The sequence below is a fragment of the Rhinatrema bivittatum genome, chromosome 3 (assembly GCF_901001135.1).
Source record: "Rhinatrema bivittatum chromosome 3, aRhiBiv1.1, whole genome shotgun sequence".
NCBI classification, from domain to species: domain Eukaryota; kingdom Metazoa; phylum Chordata; class Amphibia; order Gymnophiona; family Rhinatrematidae; genus Rhinatrema; species Rhinatrema bivittatum.
In genome coordinates, this window is record NC_042617.1 from 323,528,624 (window position 1) to 323,554,618 (window position 25,995).

Here is a 25,995-nt window from a genome sequence, read left to right on the forward strand (position 1 = left end):
CACCGGGAAAAGTTCAAGATGGTAACCCTGGGCTCGCTTCTACCTCTTCTACAAAGAAGACACTGGCTCTGCTCTCTGGACCTCCAGGACGTGTACACCCACATTGCGAAAGCTTCAGCTCATCGCAAGTATCTCAGGTTTTTAGTAGGCCCAAAGCACTATCAATACCGAGTGCTTCCGTTTGGCCTAGCATCGGCACCACGAGTCTTTACCAAATGTCTCGTGGTTGTCGCAGCTTTTCTCAGGAAAGAAGGTGTTCACGTCTACCCCTATCTAGACGACTGGTTAATCAGGGCCCCAACCCAGCAAGCCGCTCGATCTTCCCTGGATTTGACCCTACATACTCTAATTTCTCTAGGATTTCTCGTCAATTACGAGAAATCCAATTTAGTCCCATCTCAAACCTTGTCGTTCATTGGGGAAGACTTGGACACCTTACAGGCAAAAGCCTTTCTACCTCATCAACGAGTGCAAACCCTCGTATCTCTCGCTCACCAGTTGCAGTCTCAGTATACAGCAACAGCTCGACAATTCCTTGTCCTTCTCGGACACATGGCGTCCTCAGTCCATCTCACACCAATGGCCCGCCTGACCATGAGAGTCACGCATTGGACTCTGAGGTCAAAATGGATTCAAGCGACTCAGCCTCTGTCAACCATTGTCCACATCACCGACGCCCTCCGTCTGTCTCTCACCTGGTGGAAAGATCAGAACAATCTCCTCCAGGGACTGCCTTTTCATCTGCCAGATCCTCAACTCATTCTCACCACCAATGCTTCCAACCTCGGCTGGGGAGCTCATGTGAATAATCTGCAGTCACAAGGATTTTGGTCTCCAGAGGAAGCCAAACACCAGATAAATTTCCTGGAGCTTCGAGCGATTCTATATGCTCTCAGAGCTTTTCAGGATTCCCTATCAAATCACGTTATCCTGATTCAGACAGACAACCAGGTGGCCATGTGGTACATCAACAAGCAGGGAGGTTCAGGCTCCTTCCTTCTGTGTCAGAAAGCTGCGCAGATTTGGGTGGAAGCACTCTCCCGCTCGATGTACCTCAGGGCCACCTACTTGCCGGGAATACACAATGTCTTGGCAGACAAACTAAGTTGTGTCTTCCAACCACACGAGTGGTCGCTCAACCCCTCAGTAGCAACCTCTCTTTTCCAGCAGTGGGGTTATCCCCAAATAGACCTCTTTGAGTCCCCTCAGAACCACAAAGTGGACAATTACTGCTCCCTCATTCGGAGCGAGCGCTCTCAGCCCAGAGATGCATTCTCCCTCTCGTGGGCAACCGGTCTGCTTTATGCATTCCCTCCACTTCCTCTTCTCTCGAAGACTCTCGTGAAGCTCCGTCAGGACAAGGGAACCATGATCCTGATAGCACCTCACTGGCCACGCCAAGTGTGGTTTCCCATACTCCAGGATCTCTCCATCCGCAGGTACATTCCCTTGGGAACGCACCCGCTTCTGATCACTCAGAACGACGGATGTCTACGCCATCCCAATTTTCAGGCCTTGTCCCTGACGGCATGGATATTGAAAGGTTAATTCTTCAACCACTTAACCTTTCAGATACGGTTTCTCGTGTCCTGATTGCTTCACGGAAGCCTTCCACAAGAAAGTCTTATTCCTATAAGTGGAAAAGGTATACATCATGGTGTTCTTCGCAATCCCTTGATCCTTTTTCCTGTCCAATCCCAAAGTTTTTGGACTATCTCTGGCATTTATCGGAATCAGGTCTAAAGACCTCTTCCATCAGAAAGCATGTCAGTGCGGTAGCCACCTTCCATAAAGGTGTCGGAGATGTCCCTATATCAGTACAACCCCTCGTAACTTGTTTTCTTAAAGGCATACTCCATATCAAGCCTCCTTTACGTCCTCCAGCCCCTTCTTGGGACCTTAATCTGGTTCCCTGACGGCTCATGAAACCACCGTTCGAACCTCTTCACTCCTGTGACCTAAAATATCTCACATGGAAAGTGATTTTATTTTTTTATTTTTATTTAACAGTTTTTTATACCGACCTTCATAGTAAATTACCATATCGGATCGGTTTACATTTAACAGAGGGTATAACTGAAGGAACAATTCAGGTAAACAATAGATAACAATAGATAGGAATAAGTCAAAGTTACAATCAACGGGAATCGAGAACTTGGAAGCTTAAACAAGCTGGAAAGAAGATAAAGGCAGGTAATAATTATAAAAGATACGATAGTGAGTACGGGTTAAAGCTTGAAGGTGCTTTAACCTGGCGGTGTCAGAGTCCATAGTTCATGAAGATAAATGCCAAATTTTCCTTTTGGCTATCACTTCAGCTCGCAGGGTTAGTGAATTACAGGCCCTAGTTACCTATCCGCCTTACACTAAACTCCTGCAGGACCGGGCGGTATTCCACACTCACCCTAAGTTTTTGCCTAAGGTAGTTTCGGAGTTTCACATTAATCAATCCATCATACTGCCTATCTTCTTTCCCAGGCCCCACTCCAACCCAGGGGAACAGGCTCTGCATACCCTTGACTGTAAACGGGCTCTAGTGTTCTACCTAGACCGTACAGTTGCTCACAGGAAGAGCACTCAGTTATTCGTCTCTTTCCATCCCAACAAACTAGGGCAACCTGTGGGTAAGCAGACTCTCTCCTCCTGGTTGGCGGACTGCATACCTTTTTGCTATCAGCAAGCAGGCATTCCTTTCCAAGACCGTGTTAAAGCACACTCTGTGAGGGCCATGGCGACTTCAGTAGCACACCTACGATCGGTGCCGATTCCTGACATTTGTAGGGCTGCCACCTGGAGTTCTCTCCACACTTTTGCAGCCCACTATTGCCTAGACAAAGCCAGAAGACAAGATTCCATCTTCGGCCAATCTGTCCTGCGTAACCTATTTCCAACGTGACGTTCCAACACCCTTCCGCCTGCCTGGTGGGGTTCTGGATGCCCTCTACCAAATTCCACCCCAGTTGTTGTGCCTGTTGCACGCCGTTGGGTACATTTGGTGCATGTTCGGACATCCTCAGCTCAGTACTCACCCATATGTAAGGACTACCATCCTGCTTGTCCTGTGAGAAAGCAAATGTTGCTTACCTGTAACAGGTGTTCTCACAGGACAGCAGGATGTTAGTCCTCACGAAACCCGCCCGCCGCCCCGCGGTGTTGGGTTCGTAACGTTTTGTTGTTTTATTTTTTCGGCACTATCTGTAGCTATCAAATAAGACTGAAGGGGGACCCCTGCTGGCTGCAGGGTTAGTGCCATGCTGGGCATGCCCAGTAGGGGCCAGTCAAAGTTCTGGAAACTTTGACAGAAGTTTTCCGTGATTGGGCTCCATCCTGATGATGTCACCCATATGTGAGGACTAACATCCTGCTGTCCTGTGAGAACACCTGTTACAGGTAAGCAACATTTGCTATCCGTTTGGATTGAGTTTTCTAGTGCATGCGAGCAGAAAGGAGCTACCGGGAAGTCTTGCTGGGAATCTCTTGGTCCAATATATGCAATTCGCATGGCGTGGGTTGAAAAACTGCTGGGACTGGCATGGCGCAGCATGCCATGGTTTCCTATTTGTGGCAATCCGAGATTTCCAGCGTAAGATTCGATGCAACCAGTGTCCCAATGGGAATTCGCCTCTAAGGTTCACTTTTATGAATTCCTTGATCTCCCCAACAATAAAATGTTCTCTTTCCCATATTGCAAGGAGAATTTCCATTTTCAGGCGCAAGACTTCCTGGCATATTTGCAACTCCAGAGCTTTATCACAAAACATATTCAGCTTGCAAGGAGACCTTTTACATCGGGATCCTTTCAGAGGCTGCTGATACTTTATCAAAAAGGGAAGCAGACACTGGCTAATTTATATAACTTTCTTCACTCGGTCACATTTTACAGTACTCTAGCTACCTTGGCAGTGGTCTGGGCGATGGATTGGGGAGGTGAAATTGGGGGGGGGGTGGGGATCTACAGGACAGTCTAGCCCTGATCAAAAGCAATTTACCTTCTATTTCCTTATGGGAGCAGCACATGCTTATTATTCACAGAATAATCATTTCCCCATATCGGGCCCATCAGATGCATATCATACCCTATCTCGATTGTTGTCAATGTCCCGAACCCAGGGTGGCCCTTAGTCATGGCTTATGGGGGTGTCCGGTGATCCAGCTGTTCTGGGCAGAGCTTTAGGCATTCTATGGCAATCTGCTACAAATTTCTTTCCCAGTACATGCCAATGTTTGCATACTGGGCATACTACCGGAGGATGTCTCGTATACCAAGCACACTAGGGCCCTGCTTGTTAAAGGTTTATGTGTTGCCCGACGTTGTATATTGAGCAGACGGGTGACGGGAGATCCCCCCACGATATCTATGTGGTGTATAGAAATGATCAACCTGCTTTTAATGGAATATAGATCTTGGTGCCTAGACTTCAGGGGGCCCTGTAGGACGGGAGTACCAGCTGTATGGGGACCATTTCTTAGTCTGATGCCGACAGAGGTGCAAGCCAATTTCCCAGGTATGGGTGCAAAGAAATTGACCCCTGAGTCATCCTCCAACAAGCTACATACCCCAGTTGGTAAGGCACCTCATGAAACTTAGAGACATCCCTTATGGAACTTAATCTTGTAGACCTAATTTGTATAAATATAGAAACATAGAAATGACGGCAGAAGAAGACCAATCGGCCCATCCAGTCTGCCCAGCAAGCCTCACACTTCTTTTTTTCTCATATTTATCTGTTTCTCTTGGCTCCTAGTAACCTTTGGTTCTATTTCCCTTTCACCCTCACCATTAATGCAGAGAGCAGTGATGGAACTGCATCCAAGTGAAATATCAAGCTTGATTAGTTAGGGGTAGTAACCGCCGCAATAAGCAAGCTACACCCATACTTATTTGTTTACCCAGACTATGTTATTCAGCCCTTATTGGTTGTTTTTCTTCTCCCCTGCCTATAGAAAGAACACTAATTCCAGATCAGTTGCGGTGAAAAGGAGAAGGTGTGGTGGGGAGGAGGGGGGAGGGGGGAGGGGGGTGTTACATACTACGGTTTTAATCTGTATGCAAGGGTAAGGGGATTGTTATGGGGGTAATTTGGACTTAAGTAAACTGTATCATGACTGTTTATTGTTGTCTGGTTGTTAAAAGAAAACTTGAATAAAGATATGAATTTAAAAAAATGGAATAATCTCCCACCTACGGCTTCTACCAAAGAGTGGACCAGCCTGACTTCATTGCGAGGCCTTACATCCTCCAGTCCCTTGACCAGAACTATCTCTGGAAGTCCTGCAGGAACCCTGAAAAGAATGCTGCCTTCCCGAGGCCTGTTTCTGCCCAAAACTGAGACACTCTTGCTAGACTGAAACTGCCTCATATCCCAGAAATGGGAACAAGGCAGAAAGGTTTTCTTGGTGCTCTTCTTATCCTCTGGTAACTTATTCCCCTTTGTCTCCCTTAAATGTTTCAACTGCTCCAGGTCCTCTCTGAACAACAGCTTCTCCTTAAAGGGAAGATTCCACAGCTGTGACTTGAACCAAACATCTGCCAACCAATTGCGCAACCACAGGAGTCTCCAAGCTGCTACTGCTGAGATGATGTCCCTGGCAAACATCCAAACCAAATCATACAGCGCATCTACCACATAGGCCATCCTGGCTATCTCCAGGATCACTTCCTGCCTCTAGCTGATCATCCGAGTCTTCCAAATCCTGAGACCTTCTGTCCTCCTCTCCCAAGGAACACTGAAGCCCCAGGCGAAGAAGCAAGCTCCCCGACCTTCTGGACGGGGCCGCCTTAGGTCTCTTAGGGGGACACTGCGGATTCCCAACCAGAGGCTGCTTTACCATTGCTTCCCTCTTGGCCAAATAGGCCTTATGAAGAAGCAGCATGAAATCCGCTGAAAAATCTATTTCTGCGGGCTCCTCATCTGGCATGTCCTCCCCAGGATCCCCTCCACAACCAAAGTCCTCTGATGTAGTCTGGACCATAGGAGAAAGCGGAGGAGGGGAATCCCCGGGTTCCCCAGAAGCTACCTGCCTCCTGCCACTTGCCTCAGTAAAAGCCGCAGTGTCTGCAGCCCCCCTGGGAGCTTCTGCAACTGCGAGTGATTCTCCTCATCCCTGCTGTCTCCCCAGAGGATCCTTCCTCTCCCGAAGCACAGCCAGTACACAGCACAGTAGAGTTAAGCCACCCACATCGTGAACCACAGGCCCAATAGGCTCTCCCGTGCTGTGACGCCGGCACCATCATAGTCAACCAGGTGACATGATTGCACTCCTGCTACGCTGCTCAGAACCCAAAAACCGGCCCGAGTCACTACTTCCCACGAGCTCCAGACCTCCAGCACTGTTGGGCACTCAGCAAACCTACTCCCCATAGTGCTAACCACGTGCTGCCTATAATTGCACCACTCGATCGGCCTTTTAATTGTTTTTCTTAAATAGCCCCAATGAAAAAAAGGGTATACTTCCTTGCTCTGGCCAATGGTGGAGGAGAGGAGGCTTCAGAGGAAATGAGGGAACCAGGAGCCCTGGCTTTCCATCCCTCTGGATGTTGCGGGCTGAGCCAAGCCAGGGATCGCCAACCCCCCACTCACCCAGCGCTACCTGAGGAATTTATTTTTATTTATTTATTTAACACTTTTCTATACCGACCTTCATGGTAGAGACCATATCAGATCGGTTTACATCGAATTGGGGAACTGAACCAAGAACAGTAACCAAAAACAATAGGTTGAACATGAAAAAACAAAGTTACATTTAACAGGGAAATTAAACTTGGAAGCATAGACTGCTGGTAGGAAGGAAAGGCTTGAGATAGCAGAGAAATTATTAGTATAAACAAGGCAGAGTCAGGGGGCTCTTAATCTGGACTTAGGGGTAATATGGAGATCCATTGCTCCTGAAGGAAGTTCTGTCGGCTATTGTGTGTCATGGGTATCTGAGAAGGCTTGGCGGAAAAGCCAGGTCTTAAGTTTTTTCTTAAATGTTGGTAGGCAGGGTTCCATTCTGAGGTCAGCTGGGATGTTGTTCCAGATAGTTGGGCCTGCTGTTGAAAAGGATCGGTCTTTAGTTGAGGTGAGACGTGTGGCTTTTGTAGGTGGGGTCTGTAGGGTTCCTTTATATATTTCTCTAGTCGGTCTGTTGGTGAGGTGGAGATTGAGGGGGAATTCGAGGTCCAGATGCAAGTGATTGTAGATGGCTTTGTGGATTAAAGTGAGTGATTTGTGGAGGATTCTGTACTTCACTGGGAGCCAGTGTAGGTTACGTAGGATGGGAGATATGTGTTCTCCCCGGTTGGTGTTAGTCAAGATTCTTGCCGCAGCGTTCTGTATCAACTGTAGCGGCTTGGTGGTAGAGCTGGGAAGTCCCAGGAGGAGTGCGCTGCAGTAGTCGATTTTTGCAAATATCAAGGCTTGCAGAACTGTTCTGAAATCGTGGAAAAAAAGTAGGGGTTTGAGTCTTTTTAGGACTTGAAGCCTGTAGAAACAATCTTTGGTTGTGGTGTTGATCATTTTCTTGAGATTTAAGCGGTTGTCTAGTAACACTCCGAGATCTCGTACGTGGGTGTGCATGAGTTGGGTGTTAAGGTTGGTCTGTGGGAGTGGGTTGTCTTGGTTAGAGGAGATGAGGAGGAGTTCGGTCTTGGATGCGTTAAGGACCAAGTTGAGGCTGTTAAGAAGGCTGGTGATCCGATTTAGGCAGTTGTTCCAGTGCGAGAGTGATTTTGCGATGGATTCTGTTATCGGAATCAAAATCTGCACTACATCTGCATACAGAAAATGAATAAGGTTAAGGTCTGTTAGCAGCTGACAGAGTGGGAGGAGGTATATATTGAAGAGAGTGGGTGATAACGATGATCCTTGGGGTACTCCGAGTGAGGACCTTGTCGAAGGAGATTCTTTATTATTTATTTAACTTTGAAACTTCTATTACTAAGGAAAGACGTGAACCAACTGAGGGCTGAACCTGATATACCTATTTCTGCTAGGAGAATCAGAAGGATGGTGTGGTTGACGGTGTCGAAGGCTGCCGAGATGTCCAAAAGCACTAGAAGGAAGGAATGGCCCTTGTCTAATCCCAGAATGATATGGTCTGTTAAGGAAATGAGGAGTGTTTCTGTATTGCGAGATTTGCGGAATCCGTATTGGGAAGGGAATAGAATGTTGTGATCCTCTAGATATTCTGACAGCTGAGTGTTAACCAGTTTCTCTGTAAGTTTGGCTAAGAACGATAGATTTGAGATGGGGCGGAAGTTAGCAGGTTCTTTGGGGTCTAAGTTGTGCTTCTTGAGGAGGGGTTTAAGAGAAGTGGATTTTAAGCTATCTGGGTATCTCCCTTGCGCTAATGAGCACAGAGGTACCTAACACCTCAGGGAGCTCTCCAAAGCTTTTCCAGCCTCTTCACTTTCTCTCAAATTCTTATTCTAGTTATAATTCCTTTCTTTCTTTTTTTTTTTAAATAATCTCTCTTAGACTGCAGGTTTGCACCTCTACCATCTGCTGGAGACAGAGAAATACTGAGGGTCTGCAGGTGGCACTCGGTTATGTAGCAGTGCCTGAAAAGATTTTAATCTCTGCCTCCATCTGGACTGATCTAGGGAATGAACAGGAATTCTGTTTTAGTGTGTGAAAGTTCTGTTATTTATAGGAACATCCTTAAGGTATTAGCTACAGTCCATTATTGTTTACCATCTGTTTTATCCCTCTCCAGAATGGTACATATATTGTATTTAGGTCCTTATGTTTCATGTGATAGAGCTTTAGGTACAAGCCTCATACCATTTTGTTAGCCCTAACCTGAATCACTTCAACCCCATCAATATCCTTTCAGAGCAATGGCCTCCAAAACTGGAAACAATACTTAGGTGAGGTCTCACTAATGACCTGTACAGAAGCAGGACCCACTGGGGCAGCCTCTTCCATGCCCCTAGCATTCTTCTGGTTTTAGGCATCACTCAGCCTCCAGAATTGGACACAATACTCAGGTGAGGTCTCGCTAATCACTGGTATGGCCTCTTCCTATGCCCCTAGAATTCTTCTGGTTCTAGCCATCACCCAGCTTCCAGAACTAGACACAATACTCAGGTGAGGTCTTGTTAATCACTGGTGTGGCCTCTTCCTATGCCCCTGGCATTGTTCTGGTTCTAGCAGTCACTTTCTTGCATAGTTCCACTACCTCAAGATCATCAATTATAATAACCTCAAGGTCTCTCTGCAGCATCTCACTCTCCTCTCAGGGAGGTTATAGGATTACAATGATAATTTAATAATAGTGAGGTCAATATTCAAAAGCCATTTAGATGGATAACTAAAATGTTAAAAGTCACAAATGCCAGTAGTGTGTCATAATTAAAGTAAAGACGCAGGATATTAATGACCTGTCATAATAGGCTTCATCTTATGCATAAATTCGCTTAGATGAGTAACCTTATATTTAATCATCGGACAAATCCAACTAATATTTTTTTGATGCTTTTTCTTATGCAGTTTTTTTCTTATGCAGTGTGCAAATTGTGCAATTATTTTAAAATCCAATCACTTAACTTAGAACTTCGCTGAAGCCTGGAACAATAAACATGCCCGACATGGAACCATGTTTCGAACTCCCGTTGTTCTTTCTCAAGGGCTTAGTTCAGCGTTATAATTGTAGTCCGACTTGATTTCAAATTCAAAGGTTTGTGTAATGGCGTTGCCAGGAAACGCGGCAACGCCATTACACATTAGACAAATAATAACTTGCCAATGGCAAATGCTGAACATAATATATAATATGCAATACTTCAATTCTGAAAATACTCTTATAAAGAAATATTATATTACATACATTCAGCTTCAAACTAAATTCTAACTGGCAATATTAAAAGCATAATGAGTTATGCAGCTAAAATGTAGCTGCAAAAGTCAGGTGCGGGTGGGAGGAGCAGAGTTAGCCGCATGATCACGCTGAGGGCTTTCCTAAAGTTAGCCGCGTAAACATATGCGGCTAACTTTAAGATAGCGGGATGTATTCAGCGGTACAACAGTGCCACTGAATATACCCTGCTGGTTAGCCGAACTGCTTAGTGGCCAAATATTGGTCTCAATTAGTCTGTATTCTCTGAAGACAAGCAGTTCACTGAGTCACACACATAGGTCGCATGACTTTGTTCCTATAAGAAAGGTTTGACAGATATTGCTATGCTGATACTAGTGGTCTGTCTTAAATAAGAAATACTTTATAGTCCTGTGTCCCATAGCTAAAAGATGCTAACAAGAAACATGTTTTGCAGTTGCTCGGAAGCTAGCAAGTATCTACGGATTAATGCGCCTGTCAATGGGAGATGCTATTCGTTATGTCCTGGATACTCAGACTGATACGCAGCTGGGATACCAGCTAAAACTTCTTCTTCACAAAGGACTTTCTGTGCCGGACCCACTAGCCATTCAGTGCCTGGAACTAATTCTCATGGAGTTTGTCTGCAGTGCCCTAGGGTGAGTTTTCATCAATAAGATGGTTTTTGCATCTGCTGGTGCCTCCTGAGTGATTTCAAAGTATTTAGTCCATCATAAGAGAACTGGGCTGAAAAATATAAAAAGTTAACTAGTTGAAAGAAAAATTATTCTTGACTTTTCAGGAGTCAATATTACAATCCTGTTTGTGTATTGCAATCATTTTAGTTAAAAACCAATCGGGGATTTATATACTGTTGACTTCTGATGACAAGTGACATATCCATAAATGCTGCCTTGTTCTCACAGAGCAAACAAGGAAGGTACTAAGATCAGGAAATGGAGCAATGCCAATTGACAAAGCAACAAGGACTAAAATGTAGGCATAAACTATAACTCTCTGCCAATTTTTCTTTTTACTTTCTTTTTCTTCTACTTTTTCATTTCAACATATCTCTAAACAGAAACCACAGTTCCCTGTACGTACCAGGATCAGTCCAGACTGCTGGGTTATGCCTCCCTTCCAGCAGATGGAGTCAGAGAAAAGCTGAAAAGCACCCCCTAGATATACCGGTGTGCCACCTGTGATCCCTCAGTATTTCTCTGACTCCAGCAGACTGAGAGGCATAATCTGCGGTCCTGATCCTTTTCAGATTTATCATTGATTGCAAGGTTTGACTGTACAGCACCTCTGACTAGACCAATTTTCTTTTGTTTAAACAAACAACACACAGGATTTTCTAATTAACATTACAATTAGTTTAGGAATATTTAAGGTTTAATATTTAAGTTTTCTTCTCTGGCGCTGGTTGAGCGGAGGCATACTTTATGGCAGGCTAGGCAGGGCAGTGCCCTAAAGCCAAGTTCCCAGAGCTTTTATTTTACCTGAGTGGCCAGGGGGAGTATTCACTGGTGGGCCGGTCACTCTCCCCCTTCTTTCATTCCAGAGATGACCATTCCTCTGAAGGGGGCTTGCAGTTTACCATAGCAAGGGGACTGCTGATATATTTGAGCGGGCTTGATTGCTTTTCTTGTTGAAAAAAAAAAAAAAATAGAAGGAGACTCACAGCCTGTTAGTGACGGGCCAGTGGTGCAGTCTTTTTTCAGCCCCGGCCTGCCACGAAATGGCCCTGGGGCTCCGGAGGGGTGGACCCTTCACCCAGCGTGACAGCTCGCTCCTTTATAATTTTTTGCGCGCTTTTGCTGCCAGCACTCCGACCGCCATGCTGCGCACCTCCGCCTGCACGGCCTGCGAGGAGCTGGGGACACGGCTCTCCTGGGAGGGTCTCTGCTCCCAGTAAATCCCCGGGGGCGAGGGACCCTCTCGGCGGCCGGGAACAGCCTGCGGCTCTCCCTTTTTGCAGCCGCGTGAACCGCGAAGAGTTCTGGCGGCTCGGGGGCAGAGACCTGCCCCGCCCCAACTCGGCGAGGGAGCGGCAGCCATTTTGCCCGCGCCAAGCACAGACGCTGATGCAGCGTCGGAAGGAGAGGATTTCTCTCCTACCCTCCCCGCCTGTCTTAAGACACCAGCGCAATTGCGATTTAACAGCGAATTTAGACCCCCCCCCTTCTCTCGGCCTGCGGGGGGGGGGGGCCTTAAAGAGGCCACCTCCATTTTCATCGCGATTTGTTCTCTTAATGCATAAAGCCTACTTAGAGGCTGAGGCAGATTGGGAAGACTCGCCTCCCCCCCCCCCCCCCCCACCTAAGCTTTTCAAGCCCTGCGCCGGACCAGGGGGAGGCGGGGGCTCGTCTTCCCCGTCCGGCTGCGGAACCTGGTATTATTCCCAAGGCAGCAGACCCCTTCCAGGACCCCTTCGCCCTGGATATGGAGGGAGATGTGGACAAACATGTACCAGTGGAGGGGGATGATACTCAGATCCTTTGCTTGTTCGGCAAGGACGAACTGGATCCTTTAATTCCGCATGTGTTGGAGATTCTGGCACTGCAACCTGACGTGGATTCTTCCCCGGGGGAATTCTGTTTTAGCGGGCCCTAGAGGTCCCCCGCAAACTTTCCCATTTCACCCTAAACTGTTTGAAGTTGTATCCAGGGAATGGGATTTCCCCCGAGGCATCATTAAGGGTCAGCAGGGCTATGGAAAAACTGTATCCCCTACCAAGCGAATCCTTAAATCTTCTCAAGATTCCCAAGGTAGACTCTGCGGTCACAGCTGTCATTAAGCATACCACCATTCCAGTGACTGGCGGAACAGCGCTGAAGGATCTTCAAGATCGGAAATTGGAGATCTTACTGAAGCACATTTTTTAGGTCTCTGCGCTCGGCGTCAGGGCTGCGGTCTATAGCAGTCTCATGCAGAGGGCCACTCTCCGCTGGGTTTAACAATTGCTTACGGCCCAGGAGCTTCCCCCGGAGGAGGCAGAGCAGGCTAACCGCATGGAGTCTGCGGTCGCCTACACAGCGGAAGCCTTGTATGATCTTCTATGGACTTCTGCATGCACTGTGTCATCGGCGGTTTCAGCAAGGTGGCTCTTATGGCTCCGAAACTGGTCAGTAGATGCCTCCTCCAAATCCCGGTTGGGTTCCTTTCCCTTTAAAGAAAAATTGCTTTTTGGGGATGAGCTGGAACAGCTTATTAAGGACTTGGGGGACAACAAAGTTTATAAGCTTCCTGAGGACAAGCCCAGACAATTTCCCCCCTCAGGCACATCCAGGGGCCGTTTCCGGGGTCAGCGCCGTTTTCGTGCGGGGAGGGGTTCGTCCTTCGCACAGAGACAATTGGCATCCCAGTCGCAGGCGTGGGTGCATTCCTTTCGAGGCAGGAGGCCTCAACATTCAGGGGCCCCCCATATTTTTACCCCCACAAGCCTTCACAATGAAGGAACGCCGACCCATTCCTCCGTCCCACAGATTGGGGGGCGGTTGTCCCAGTTTTGGGAGGAATGGGTCAAGATAACATCAGACCAGTGGGTTCTCGATATTATAAGTCACGGTTATGCTTTGGATTTTGCTTGGCCGCTCCGCAATGTGTTTCTGGTGTCCCCTTGCGGTCCCCCTGCCAAGCAACAGGTGATTGCTCAGACACTGTCTTGGTTGCAGGCACTGGGAGCCGTGGTTCCAGTCCCATCAGCCAAGAGCAGGACCGGTCGTTATTCTATCTACTTCGTAGTTCCCAAGAAGGAAGGCACATTCCGGCCGATTCTGGACCTGAAACAGGTCAACCGGGCCTTGCGCGTTCTGCGTTTTTGAATGGAGACGCTGAGGTCGGTCATTGTGGCCGTCCACAAGGGCGAGATTTTGGCCTCTTTAGATCTAACGGAGGCTTACCTACACATTAGAATTCAGGCGCGCCATCAGAGGTTTCTCCGGTTCATGATCCTGGGGAAGCATTACCAGTTTTGCGCCCTGCCTTTCAGTTTGGCGACGGCCCCCAGAGTATTTACCAAGGTGATGGTGGTAGTTGCAGCTTCCCTCTGGCGCATAGGGATGTTAGTTCATCCTTAATTCTCTTAGGGTACAGGTAGCAGCCTTGGGCTGTCTGGGTGGTAAGATTGAAGGTTTTTCCATTGCGCATCATCCAGATATTACTCATTTTTTGCGTGGAATCAAGCATTTACGTCCCCCGGTAGGAACGCTTTGTCCATCCTGGAGCTTGAATTTGGTTCTTCGTGGTCTCTGTGCTCCGCCGTTTGAGCCTATCAAGCGGGCCACCTTGAAGGATTTAACTCTCAAAACTGTTTTTCTCGTGGCTATTGTTTCGGCGCGTCGGGTCTCCGAAATACAGGCTTTGTCATGTAGGGAACCATTCTTACGGATATCGGAGTCGGGAGTGTCCCTGCGGACAGTACCCTCCTTTTTGCCGAAGGTGGTCTCGTCTTTTCACATCAACCAGTCAGTGGACTTACCCTCTTTTTCGGAGGAGGATACCCGTTCTTCTCACGGTCGAGACTTATGACGATTGGATGTTCGACGGATTCTTTTAAGATATTTGGAAGTAACTAATGATTTCCATAGGTTGGATCATCTTTTTGTCTTATGGAATGGTCCAAAGAAGGGATCTAAGGCTTCCAAAGCTACCATTGCCCGCTGGCTGAAGGATGCTATTGCTTCCACTTTCATAGGTCACAGACATCCTGTCCTGGATGGTCTGAAGGTTCACTCTCTCCGCTCTCAGGCGGCATCATGGGCTGAAAGCCAATGTGTTTCACCCCTGGAAATTTGCAGAGCGGCTACTTGGAAGTCCTTGCACATGTTTGCTAGACATTATCGGTTGGATGTCCGGGATCTGGCTGCAGATTCCTTTGGCAGCAGTGTGCTTCGAGCGGGACTCTCTGGGTCCCACCCCATTTAAGGCGGCTCGGGTACATCCCAGCAGCCTGGACTGATCCTGGTATGTACAGGGAAAGGAAAATTAGTTTCTTACCTGATAATTTTCGTTCCTGTAGTACCAAGGATCAGTCCAGATGCCCACCCATGTAGGTATATTACAGGAGAGTCCGCTCGTTTGCTTGTCGTATTTCTGTTGGTTTTTCTTAACAGTTGGTTTAAAAAAAAAAAAAAAGGAACATAAAAGAAGGAAAACACTGTTTCTGGTATTTTTAGAGTATTCTTACTTGATCTAGTCATTGGTTGTTTAAAAAAAAAACCCACACAGGATGAGAGATATGTTTCATTCTGCTTTGATATTGATTATACTGAGGGATCGCAGGTGGCATACCAGTATATCTAGGGGGTGCTTTTCAGCTTTTCTCTGACTCCATCTGCTAGAAGGGAGGCATAACCCAGCAGTCTGGACTGATCCTTGGTACTACAGGAATGAAAATTATCAGGTAAGAAACTAATTTTCCTACCTCATACTTGTTCACACACATAACACTTGCAATCAAAAGAGAGGCCAACAGCGCTGCTGACTTCAGTATAATCGCAGTTCTGATAAACGGTTTCTGAAAAATATTTTAAACAGTGACCAATGTCTTGGTCCAAAAACAATCCGTGTCAGAATAATGATGAATAAATGCCCATGATTACTTAATTTTGAAGCTCATTCTTCAGTCTGCATGCACAGCTTCAAATCATGAGAAGTCCAAAAAAGTTCAAATCCCAACACTCGCCATGTTTCGAAGTATCACCATTCTGCATCAGGGGGATCATTATACGTGAGATTTTTCAGAACAGTATTCATCAGATGTGTTGTGTAGGGCCTCGAAGGCCTTGCATTCTGTTGCGTACGGCCTCAAAAGGCCTTGCATTCTGTTAGCAGCGGGTGATTTTAGTGTGCCCTTGGGCCTCGGACCGAGCCCAGACCTTCCGGGCCGGGCCGAGGGTTGGCGGTGTGTCCCACGATGGCTGACTGTCTGACCCTCTGCCAGGCCTGCAAGCTCCCAAGGCCAACACAGGATGATGTTGGGAGTTGAATGGTTCTCCGACCATTCCGAGCCCTTTCAGACCTGCTGCGAGGTACAGCATGGAGCAGCAGGCCTGGCCTGAGGTTGAGGGCAGACGGGCCTTGACACGTAGACAGGACTATGGTCGATGCGACGGCAGCGCAGACAAGACTGGTTGATGAGACGGCATCACAGACAAGACACTTAGTTGATGCGACGGCATCACTGACAAAGACACTTGGTACTTGACAACAGCTGGGAGGAAGGACATTTGCACTGTCTCTCAGGGCGCCCTACTCAGGCCACCCATGGGACTGAGTCGCGGACCACCCTGTCCCACTGTGCGCCCTACACAGCCCTTGGAGGCTGGTCATGGACCACGAGGAAAGTGGGACAAGCGCGGGGAAGATCCAGGCAAAGAGGAACTCCAATGGCGAAATCGATGTCACCCGAAGCTCCCTCTATGGCTGGCGGGAACAGAGGCTCAGGAGCACAGGGACAATCCCACCTGCAGGCCACCCCATTCTCGGGCACACCTCATCCGAGAGAACAGGCCTACAGGATCAGAAGGCTCAGGAGCACCAGCGAAGACGCAGGGAAGAACATCTTGGAAGACAGGCACATCAGGAGGTGGAAGATCATGACGAGACATCAGAACATGGACCGGGACCTCAGGCAAGACACGAAGACATGGTAGAAGGCAGACGAGACAAGGAGCTCCACGAAGAACAGAAGACCTTACAAGACTCTGGCAGGCAGGAGCCTCCAGAGGGATGTCGCTCAGATGCAAGGCAATGACAGACTGAGAAGACAGCCCTTTTATAGGGCTCAAGCAAGAAGTCCACTCCCTAGGTGGGGCCAGCACACTTCCTGTGCCTGGCCCTTTAAATCATGCAGAGAGGCGCGCGCCGGCACCTAAGAAGCAAGCAGGAAGCTGTGCAGGACCGTGGACAGCGGCCTGCACCGACGTAGAGACGCTGAGAAGGCAGGGCTGGCCTGAACGCAGACCCTGACGTCGACAGCGGCTCCAGCCACTGCGGGAGACCCCGGGGGTGGCTTCAGCCGCCACTCCGGCCCGGGGATGCGGCCTTAGTGCCGCAAAGATGGTAATGGCATTGGGGCAGCCCCGGCCCCACAGGGAGGGGCAGAAAGGCCGCGGCTCTGACCGCGGCAAAGATGATGATCCGGGGCAGCCTCCGGGCCGCATGGGGCAGGCGAGACCGCGGCTTCAGCCGTGTTGGAGGCCCAACAGCGGCATCCTGCCGCGTCGGGTGAAGAAGGCAGCGGCATGGTGAGTGAGTCTGCTCGCAGGGGAACCCGCGGGTAGCAGTTCATAACAAGATGCCACCACTCATGCTGCACTTCCGGCAGTCTCCATGCATGAATGGGTATGACGCCTGTGGTTCCTCTTTAATGGTATCTATATAAATAAAAATGTTAAATAGTTTGGACAAAATCGCTAATCTCAGAAACCACTGAACCGATTGCTTTCAAATTTGGACATAACCTTCATTTCGCAGGCAGGAAGGTTCTTCTGTACTTACATTACAGATATGTCACACCTGTGACAGGTAAAATAGGTTTAAAAAATTTTTTGAGAAAACAGCGACATCTGCTGGACGTAAGCACCATCTGTTACACCTTACACTAACACACGCTACACTAATCATTTCGCCAGTCCAGGTCCACGTTTCACTTCCATTTTAACACATTCGCGCACTTTTTTCGCCAGAAGATAACTATTTCCTTTACAGATAAAATACACCCACCACCCTCCTCACACCCACAAACACATGCCAAATTGATTTACTTCCCAGGCCCTCACAACACACACAAAACCTGACAGAAGTCCGGGAGGCTCCAGCGGGGGGCCAGGACCGGTCCGGGACACATCTCCTGCACTACGGCCGTCGGCTGCCAGCAATCAACATGGCGCCGATGGCCCTTTCCCTTACTATGCCACTCGGGGACACCAATGGCGGCAGTAGCCCATGTGACATAGTAAGGACGAGGGCCCCTCGGCGCCATTTTCAGGACTGGCAGCCGGCGGACCTTTGCCCTTACTATGTCAGAGGACCTACCACTGCCATTGCTCCACCCCACTGACATAGTAAGGGCAAAGGGCCGTCTGAACCCGTTTCAGTGCTCGCAGCCAACAGACCAACGCCAATACATCGCTTCCGGACCGCTCCTGAACGCCCGCTCCACCCACTGACATTTTTATCAGGTCTTGGGGGGGGGGGAGTCTGGAGGGTGGGGGGGTGGTAATGAATTTATTGTGAACATCTTGGGGAGGGGTCACGAGGGGGGGCAGGTTTCATTCATTCAGCAACTCGGGGGGGGGGGGCAGGGGAGTGTGGGGTGGTTAGTTTATTTATTTTATTTTATTTATTTATTTATTTATTTATTTAAAGGCTTTTATATACCGGAGTTCATGTACTAGTACATACCACTTCGGTTTACACAGAACCAAGATTGGAAAATTACATCAAACAATTACATCAAACAAGTCGGTATAAATAACAAGGTTAACTTTGTAGGAACTTAGAACTTGAGATAAGGAGAGAATAGGACCAAGTGGTAACAGAACAATGTAAATAGCTAAATAATAAATACAAATTCTTTTAATAAATACAAATGCTTACAGATTACAGTCTTCATGATAGGTTTACATCTTCAGAATAAGGATTAAATATACATGAACTAGCGGTTACATCTTCAGGATTGTAGACTTCAAAGCTGAGGTTACATCTGGCTTAAGAGGTATTGGTGTTTAAGTTTAAGAGAACTTTTCTCATAGGGTTGTTTTTTGGGGGAAGGGGGAGGTTCACACACAAATACATACACTAATCTTGCACGATCTTGGGAACGGACCAAAATAGCCCTCCCCAGACCACAAAACAAATTTGGAAGTGCAAATTTGGTTAGGCACTCCCCTATTTGGCTACATAACGCGCACAGATGCCCAGGGACAGACCACATGTAGCACCAACAATTTTAATTTCCCAGGTCTTGGGAGGGGGCAGGAGGGTGGGGGGGTTATTATTTGATTTAAAGGGTTGGGATTGGGGGGGGGGGGGTTCCCACAGAAATAGAAAGACAAAGGTTTTCTGATCTGAAGGGTAGGCAGTAGGTGGGGGGAGGTGACAGTGAGGGGAGGGAGAATGAGGGGGGAGGTGAGTGTCAGGGGAGGGAGAATGAGGGGAGAGGTGAGTGTGAGGTGAGAGCGTTGGAGTGGGGACAGGGGAGGGAAGGGGGGTGAGTGACCAAGGGGGAGGAGGATGAGTGACTGAGGTAAATGAGCAAGGGAAAGGGGGAGGGGAGGGTAAAGAACCTGACTCTGCCACTGCAACGCGTGGCCAGGTACCGCTAGTAAATACATAAATATACTTCTACCAAAGACATTTCTTTTGTAAAATCAATGCATCTCTAATACATATCTTTTTAAATACTAGCTAGAAATAATAGTACTTAGCTTAAAAGGGTTCTCAGTATGCAGAAAATGTATATTGCTCACCAAATCAATTAGCCCCGTTCCTTTGTCTCTGGTACACGTGGTCAGAAGTTCTGCCTGCAGTCTGCTTTCTCTTTGTTAACAGTCATTTAAATAACCAGAAAAAAACCAGATTGGGGCTAGTCTGTTCTTTGTTGTTCAAAAAGTTAACTAATTTGCCCCCCTTTCTAAAACAGAGGAGTCTGAAGCTAGAAAGTTTCAAAAGTTCATTAAAATTGCTTTTCCTGCTTTAGCAAGGATCTGAAACTGGGGAGGCTACCCAGCTAATTAAAGTTTGCCTTCTTTTGTTCCTATAGATAGAGACAGGCAGGAAGAACTCCTGTTTTTTTCTAACTAAGCAGAGATAAGAAACAACGTATTTTGGGCTTTCCAAGGACCCAGGTGTCTAATTGAAAAGTTGTCTGGTGTTGGAAAACTTCCCCTTAAGGAGGCCCCTTTCCAACCAGATACAAGGATAAAAATTAATAAGATCTTTTCTACATTTCCTCTGTAATCTCCTCAAGGTTGCAGGTGTTGGTTGGAAAATATCCAAAAGAAGCCCTGGTCTAAGGCTGAGCCTAAGAAAAACATATGAGAACCAATGCTTATATATTTTAATACTAATTTAATATTTACTGACTACACTGAATATAGGAAATTATTAATAAACACAGTTTCATATTTAATAACATATTTTCTGGCATATTCCTTTCCCAAACAGAAAGAACTATACTTCAAAGCACAAGCAAGCAAGCAAGCTCCCAAACAGTGCATTCAGTCACCTCCGTGTTTCCCCGAAAATAAGACATCCCCCAAAAATAAGACCTAGTAGAGATTTTGCCGAATTCTTAAATATAAGACCTCCCCCGAAAGTAAGCCATCCCTTGTAAACAGGAGCGGATTGACCTATCGGGGGATCGGGCTTCCCCGGGGGGGCCGGTCAATCCTGTGACGTCATTTTATTTATTTTTTTAATAAAGTTTCCAAGGTATTAGGGGCAGACGCGAGCAGTGGTATCCCGAGGGGAGCCAATGCCCCCGGGCGCAAGGAGGCTCATGCGGCCGCTGAGCCTCCTTGCCCTAAGAAAAAGATCGCGTTCAAACGCGCTGATGCACTTCCTCCTTCCTGCCCGTGCGGCCCCGGAAGTAAATGTTGCCAGAGCCGCGTGGGCGGGAAGGAGGAAGTGCATCAGCGCGTGCAGAAGAGGAGGAGCCGCCGCGGGCTGCTGCGAATCCCAAGTCGCAGCGGCCCAAGAAGAGGAAGAGGCCCGGTAGCAGGGCCGAGGAAGAGGAAGAGGCCCGGTAGCAGGGCTGCCGCGGCCCGAGAAGTTCAGGGCCGCTACCGAGCCCATCCTGCAGTGACCCGCGAAGAGGAGGCCCAGAGGTGAGAGAGAGAGGCTGAGGGTCTGTAGAGGGTGTGTGTGTGCGTGTATGAGATGAGTTGAGAGATTGTGTGTGGGAGTGAGGATCTGAATGTTTGCAGAGGCAGCATGTGAGAGCCTCTGTGTGTGTGAGAGAGACAGCGTGTGACGGTGAGAGCCTATGCTTGAGCAAGACAGCATGTGGGAGTGAGAGAGAGCCTGTGTGTGTGAGAGTCAGACAGCATGTGCCAGTGAGAGACTGTGTGTATGAATGATTGTATGAGAGAGAGCATGTGACAGTGAGAGCCTGTGTGTGTGAGAGAGAAATGCATGTGAGAATGAGAACCTGACTGTGTTTGAGGGAAGAAGATGGAGAGAAAAGAAATATGGAAGAAAAAAGGACAATATAAAAGGAATTGGCAAAAAAATAAGAAAGGGAAGGTGGAAAAAAAAAAAAAAGCCTGTGACCAACCGATTAGAAAACTAACATCAGCCAGCAAAGGTAAAAAAATAAATAAATTACTTTTTAGTGATTGGCACATGTAATCTTTGGGAATGTGCAAGAATAGCACTTTCTCTATGCGGATCTCACAATGTACGAGATCCGCATGGAGAAAGTGGAAGCCCACAGGGCCTGCACAGAGGAGGCAGCAAAATGGGCTTCAGTGTCAGTAGCAGCAATCGGCGCCTCCCCAATAGCCATGTGGCAGCAGTGACAGTGGCAGCAAGATTACTGACATCTGGGGATGGTGGCAGTACCAGTTGGGGGACCCCTTCCAAGCAGTGTGCAGAGGTTCAAAAGCAGCAGAGTCAGCTTACCATGAATGCTGCACACTCTTACCTCTCTCTGACAGCACACTGGTGGGACATGGCTGACGCAGGGGCAGCCAGCAGCTCTATTAGACATCCCCTCAAAATAAGGCCTAGTGCATCTTTGGTAGCAAAAATTAATATAAGACACTGTCTTATTTTCGGGGAAACAGGGTATCACGCAACCAATGTCTTATTATGTAGGTTTGTTTTATTCCTGAAATGTACAAATGCATTTCTTCCTCTCTGTCCTGTTAATCACTCTTCCTGAGGACTGTACACAGGTTCCAGCATTGAAAGCTACAGATAAACGCCTGAAATTTGAAGGCTAAAATGTTAGTGTTGTCAGCTTCAGCCTATGAAGTGGTGGAAATAAGAGGGGTTTAGTAGAATACTAAGAGATGAACAGGAATGACTGCGGATTCTAACACACGTCTGGTTTCTGTGTGTGCACAGGTTTGTTCTGGATGGCTACCCTGTAACAAAGAAACAAGTGGATCTGTTGGAGGAGCGAAACATAATACCAGTGAAAATCTTTGAGCTGCAAATAGATCCGAAGGAAGTTCTTAAGCGGGGACTGCTGGATAAGAAGAAGGCTGAAAGGTAATGGCAGTGCAACCTTTGCAGCAGTTAGCGTGTCATCTTTTTTAAAAAGATATTTTAAAAGTGTCATCATGCAGTGAACGTATAACGCTATAACAGTGGCAGCTTGCACCGCCGTGCTCTCTCCCCCCTCCCCCCTTACCTTATCACCATCCATTAACCACACATACTCCGATATTGGTGAAAATAGGCCGCAGCTTTTATTAATTATTAATATAAAACCAAACTTTCGGTACCCGAGTATTAGTGCGTTCGTCAAATATTACCATACCGGGCTTCGTACCGGCGTCCGCCATTTTAGCCAGTCCGCCATACGCTCTGACCGGCCCCCCGCCATGTCCAAGCCATGGGGCCATCCCCCGGGCAGCCCACGCCCACCTCTACGCACTTTCCTTCACCTGTGACCACGGTTTGTCCACCGTGTCCTCCGGGCCCCTCCTGGCCCCCCCCTAACTCGGGTACCCCCGCCAACCCTGGTTACTGCGACAATTATACATTTGGCAATTCTCTTGCTAACATTATCTTCTGACTATCTCCTCCTTCTTGTCCCTCGTCCCCCCTCTCTTGCTCCTAGTTGGGTGGGTGGGTGGAAACGCGAGCGCCGGCCAGCGAAAAGGGCCTGGTCCGGCGCTCGCCCTGCCTTTAAGTCCCGAGGTCTCGCCCGAAGTCCCGCGAGACCCCGGGCCAGGATTCGCGCGCCTGCGCGCGCCCCGCCCGATGACGTCACCGCGCCGCAGCACGATGACGTCATCGCCCTCGATGCGCCGGTCCCCGAGGCCTCCAGCCGGCCTCGGCGCTCCATCCCTCGCGGCGTTTGCTCCCACCCGGCCCCCCTCCACCCGGCCGCCGCAGTAAGACGACTCCGCGGGTGGGGGGGTGTGTCGCTCTGCCGGCAAGCGCCCTGTTAAGGGGGCCCTCCCCACAGGCGCTTGTCGGTCCTTTATAACAGTGGCAGCTTGCACCGCCGTGCTCTCTCCCCCCTCCCCCCTTACCTTATCACCATCCATTAACCACACATGCTCCGATATTGGTGAAAATAGGCCGCAGCTTTTATTAATTATTAATATAAAACCAAACTTTCGGTACCCGAGTATTAGTGCGTTCGTCAAATATTACCATACCGGGCTTCGTACCGGCGTCCGCCATTTTAGCCAGTCCGCCATACGCTCTGACCGGCCCCCCCGCCATGTCCAAGCCATGGGGCCATCCCCCGGGCAGCCCACGCCCACCTCTACGCACTTTCCTTCACCTGTGACCACGGTTTGTCCACCGTGTCCTCCGGGCCCCTCCTGGCCCCCCCCTAACTCGGGTACCCCCGCCACCAGGCCGGGACAGTGTTACACTTGTCCCGGGCCCCCCAAACCCCATGGGTCCCCCCAATTCCCCTACTGCGGCCCAACTTCATTCAGCGCATGCTCCAGCGCCTCTTGTATCGCATTGTTGAACAGGTCATACCCGACGTCCGATAGGTGTATCAGGTCCGGTCTATACAGACCTATGCATGGCTCATCTGCCCAGTCGTGCCGAATCGTTGCCATGCCCACCTTCGGGGCCCAGACTTCAATCTGCCTGTTCACCTTCTTGCGCCCTCTGCACCATAGCTTGTCACCCTGCCATTTTAGCCTGGGTATGATCTCTGACCATACTATGGCTGTTCCCTGTGCCATCTCCCTTATTGCTTCCAAATCCCTTTTTATACCATCAATCAACTGCTTCGCTGTAATTTCCCCCAAGTCGTTGCCTCCCAAATGAATAACTATGACATCTGGCTTTTGCCTTGCGCGTAAGCTGCTCTGTAATTCCGGGATCAATCGACCCCATTTCATGCCTCTGATTCCCATACAGGTCACACCGACTCCCCGCGGTGCCAATCCCAGGTGCGTGCCGTATGGTCTCTCCCGAGCCCGCCGAGCCGCCCAGTGCACGAAAGAGTGTCCTACCAACCATACTACCTTCCTCCGGGAGAATGGACCTGCGGGCGAGATATGAATTCCTTCGTTACTGACCATTCTCAACCCCTCCCTGCCTCACGTACCTATTCGCTGCTGCTGATCTCCACCTGCCTATCCTTCGGATCACCTCCATGGGCAGGCCCGCCTGTGCCGCACTAGTGGCGGCCCCAATTCTAAAGGAGTGCGTACTGAATTCCTCCGGGTTCAAACCCACGCTTTCCACTACCCTCCGCAGTACTGCCGCAAACTGAAATTTGGTTAACGGCACCCCGTCCTTATGAATTAATAAGTGGGCGCCCCCCCGTGGTCTGATTTGTAAGTAATTTTCCATGTTTTGTGCCGGGCAGGTCACCTGTGATGGCACCCTTGCTAGCCTTATGTCCACCCCTTTTGCCCTCTGATCCGTTTTAGATTTATGCACCCTTATGGTAATGCCCTGTTCCTGGACTGTGACGTTGGCATGAAGTATACCATCATTTCCTTCATCCGTTTTGGATGCCGCCACCAATTCACTGACCCTTAAGGCTGCAAAGAAAGCCGTGCAGAAAGCGGCTCTAAAAAGAATCACTTCGAATCCCTCTGACGCTACCTTAGCTACCGCGTGCCATAGGCTCACCAATATCTCATGGGTTATTGGCCGCCTCTTGTCCCCCTTCCAGACAGTGCTTCTGGCCCAGCCGGCTAACAGCTTCTTAACCATGAAGTTATCCATGGGGTCACCTAAGCCCTGCGCTTTTGCAAAGAATGCAAAACCTGCCAGTTGATTCACTGTCGATCCTCTGGACATCCCTTCCTCCTTTGCCCATGTCACGAACCTCTCTATGAGCCTACCCTCTATACGCCCCCCTTGCCATCCCTGCCCTTGCAAGAATGTTTGTACGCTAGAAAACCCTTTGCAGTATGCTTTCCAAGTTGCTGGGGCCACCGATGACCTCAGCAACCCCCATTCCGTATCATTCCAATCTGCCATAATTGTTTTGGTATTGGAACTCCTTCCGCTTCCGCCTCCGGCACCTGTTGATGAAAGAGATCCCACTTAGCCCTAGATAAAGCATCTGCTACCTGATTATGGATGCCCGGAACATGTTTAGCTCTGATTGTCATGTTCGTTCGCAAGCCCTGTAGGACCACTTCCCTCAACAACGCGGCCACCTTAGGGCAACGGGCCGCCTGCCTGTTAATCACGGTCACCACGGCCATGTTATCCGACCAGAAAATGATCTTTTTGTTGCACAGCCTCTGTGCCCAGACCGTAATGGCCACCAGGATCGGGAATAACTCTAAGAATGTTATGTTTTTTACTAGCCCACTCTGCCTCCACTCCTCTGGCCACGGTGCTGCGCACCATGCGCCCTGGCAGTATTCCCCAAAGCCCCATCCGCCCGATGCATCCGTGTATATATCTAGGTCCTGGCTCGACCTCGCCTCCTCCTGCCACATGGATACCCCGTTAAAATTGTCCAGGAATTCGAGCCACATAGCCACTTCCTTTCGAATTGGGCTCGTGATTCTGATACGGTGTTGCGGCCGCCTGACCCCTTTTGTTGCATCCACCAGCCGCCTCAGAAAAGCCCTACCCATCGGGATGACCCTGCACGCGAAGTTCAAGCTCCCTATTATAGATTGTAAGCCGACCAAAGTCGTCTTCTTGCTGGCCAGTGCCTGCCTGAGCATACCCCGCAATTTGTTTAACTTCTCGAGCGGCAGCCTCGACGTCATGGCCTGCGTGTCTAGTTCGATCCCTAAAAATGATAGGGTCGTAGCTGGGCCCTCAGTTTTTTCCCCTGCTAGCGGGACCCCGAAATCAGCCGCCATCGCCTGGAATGCCGCCAGTGTTTTTTGGCATGTATCCGTGCCGGCCGGGCCCACGAATAGAAAATCGTCCAGATAGTGTGCCACATTATCGGTCCCCGCCCTTTTTTGTAAGACCCATTGCAAAAAACTACTAAACATTTCAAAGTAAGCGCAGGAGACCGAACACCCCATAGGCATGCACTTGTCAAAAAAGTACGAACCC

At 48.9% G+C, this 25,995-nt stretch overlaps 1 protein-coding gene across 5 annotated transcripts in view; it reads left to right on the top strand.

The window, feature by feature from the left end:
* The window catches only part of AK9 (adenylate kinase 9), an 829,950-nt gene that overhangs the window by 649,880 nt on the left and 154,075 nt on the right, over positions 1 to 25,995 (top strand). For all 5 annotated transcript variants that reach the window (XM_029595283.1, XM_029595287.1, XM_029595288.1 and 2 more), the window contains 2 exons: positions 10,256 to 10,457; positions 21,880 to 22,026. In XM_029595283.1, coding sequence (XP_029451143.1) covers positions 10,256 to 10,457; positions 21,880 to 22,026 — 349 coding nt within the window. The remainder of the gene's footprint in view (positions 1 to 10,255; positions 10,458 to 21,879; positions 22,027 to 25,995) is intronic.